At 38.3% G+C, this 1,732-nt stretch overlaps 1 protein-coding gene across 1 annotated transcript; it reads right to left on the bottom strand.

The window, feature by feature from the left end:
- Positions 1-878: 878 nt before the first annotated feature.
- On the bottom strand, positions 879-1,732 carry LOC141679929 (uncharacterized). The gene is made up of 3 exons (XM_074486288.1): positions 1,489-1,732; positions 1,389-1,438; positions 879-1,286 (listed from the first exon to the last, which is right to left on the bottom strand). The coding sequence occupies exons 1-3, from the start codon at positions 1,730-1,732 to the stop codon at positions 879-881; spliced, it is 702 nt and encodes a 233-aa protein (XP_074342389.1).

The following is a 1,732-nucleotide window of genomic DNA, read 5'->3' on the forward strand; positions in this document are numbered from 1 at the left end:
TTAAAGAACAATTTCTATATAATTTAAATGAATAAAATTGTTAAACATACCAATGAAGATATGCTATGGTATGCTAGAAGAAGCTCTACTAAAAGTTCCCTTGCTTCGTGTCGATACTTAAAAATCCATCTCATTCTTGTATCTTGTTGATTTTCTTCGCCCCGGTTTCTTGGGAATGTTTTCAACATCGGGCACCATTTTGGGAAATTTATCATATGAAGGCCATTTATCCTCATCCGATAATGGCTCAAATGCACTTTCATATACATTTTTTGCATTGTCTAGCATATACCAGTTACTTACCAAAGTTGTGTAATCTAAATTTTGGTTGGCACAACAAGCTAGCACAACAAGCTAGCACATGAGAGCATGGAATATGGAACGTTTGTCACTTGTTACAAGTGCATATATTTTCCATTAAGCGAACAATGTGCTCATTTCCTCATTTCTGGCCACGCTTCAATGTAGTCACGGTGAACACCCAATTATCACGATCAAATACCTTCAAATAATGACCACTTGCACGTTCCTTCCATCTATTAAGCATTTTGTTGGCATGAAGAGTGAATAGATTACCATCAACACATTGCTTCTCTACTTCCATTCGCCGCTGATCAAAGTAAGCAACCAACTTGTGAAATATAGTCTTGACCAATGCAGCGATATAAAGCTTTCTTGCCACCTTTATAGCACTGTTCCAACTTTCAGCCATGTTAGTTGTCATAATCCCAAACCTTTTGCCTTCATCAAAAGCCAAAGCCCAACGACTTAATGGTTTATCAGCAAACCATTCTTCTACTCCTGGCTCGGCAACAATCAATGCATTCCAATGCGTAGAAAATTTAGGCCCTGTAAGTTGGCTACTCAATGGAACAATGTTATCCTTCAACCCTTTTCTTGAACTCCTTCCCAAAATTTGCAGCTAGGTGTCTAGAGCAGAACCGGTGATGACTAAGTGGTTCAAACCACCAAAGCTCCGGATTATTCATAACAGAAATAATCCCCTTGTGCCTATCTGAAATAACACAAACATCTCTCCTTTGGAGGACAACCTTTTTCTTCACCCTCTCCATAAACCAAGACCAACTTGCCTTATTTTCTCGCTCAACAACTATAAATGCCACTGGAAGAAGGTGGTTAAAACCATCAACTGCAGTAGCTGTCAGCAAGACTCCACCATACTTGTCGTACAGATGTGTACCGTCTATAAGAAGTACTAGTATACAGTATGGAAATGCATCTATGCAAGGCTTCAATGCCCAAAAGACTCGCTTGAATGTCACCACCTATTAGAATTAAACATATTAAATGAGTTAAATTCATCTAGACAATAATGAATGCACAAACAATAATGGATGCAAAAACTAACAAATAGATAATATAATTACCTCAGCTATAGGCTCTCCTAGATCATGCTCCTTGAAGTACCAATCAAAAACTGTTCCATGATTGAATGATAGCAATGCATTCATAAATTTGGGAAGGTACTCATAGGACTCTTCAGAAGACTTGAATATAGTTTTTCTGTCATCTCTCTTGCATGCCTAATCTTCCTTCTTGAAGGTCTATAACCAAAGTGGCTCACAACAATAGCCTCTAATACCTTCTCCGAGACACTTGGATCTGCAGCTATCTGTGTAGTAATGACATGTGCAATATTTGCAGAGCTCAAGTTGTAGTGATCCTGTGAGATGTTTGGGTTGACACATGTATGAGGACCTTTAGTTTCCAT

Source organism: Apium graveolens, chromosome 8 (assembly GCF_009905375.1).
Source record: "Apium graveolens cultivar Ventura chromosome 8, ASM990537v1, whole genome shotgun sequence".
NCBI classification, from domain to species: Eukaryota; Viridiplantae; Streptophyta; class Magnoliopsida; order Apiales; family Apiaceae; genus Apium; species Apium graveolens.

What these genes read in the sequence shown, in the direction of transcription:
- LOC141679929 (XM_074486288.1), bottom strand. Translation starts at nt 1,732, where the DNA reads ATGGAAACTAAAGGTCCTCATACATGTGTCAACCCAAACATCTCACAG. An exon ending in TCTTCTGAAGAGTCCTATGA is followed by an intron (nt 1,439 to 1,488) that starts GTACCTTCCCAA and finishes ATCATGGAACAG; the next exon opens with TTTTTGATTGGTACTTCAAG. An exon ending in TAGGAGAGCCTATAGCTGAG is followed by an intron (nt 1,287 to 1,388) that starts GTAATTATATTA and finishes TAATTCTAATAG; the next exon opens with GTGGTGACATTCAAGCGAGT.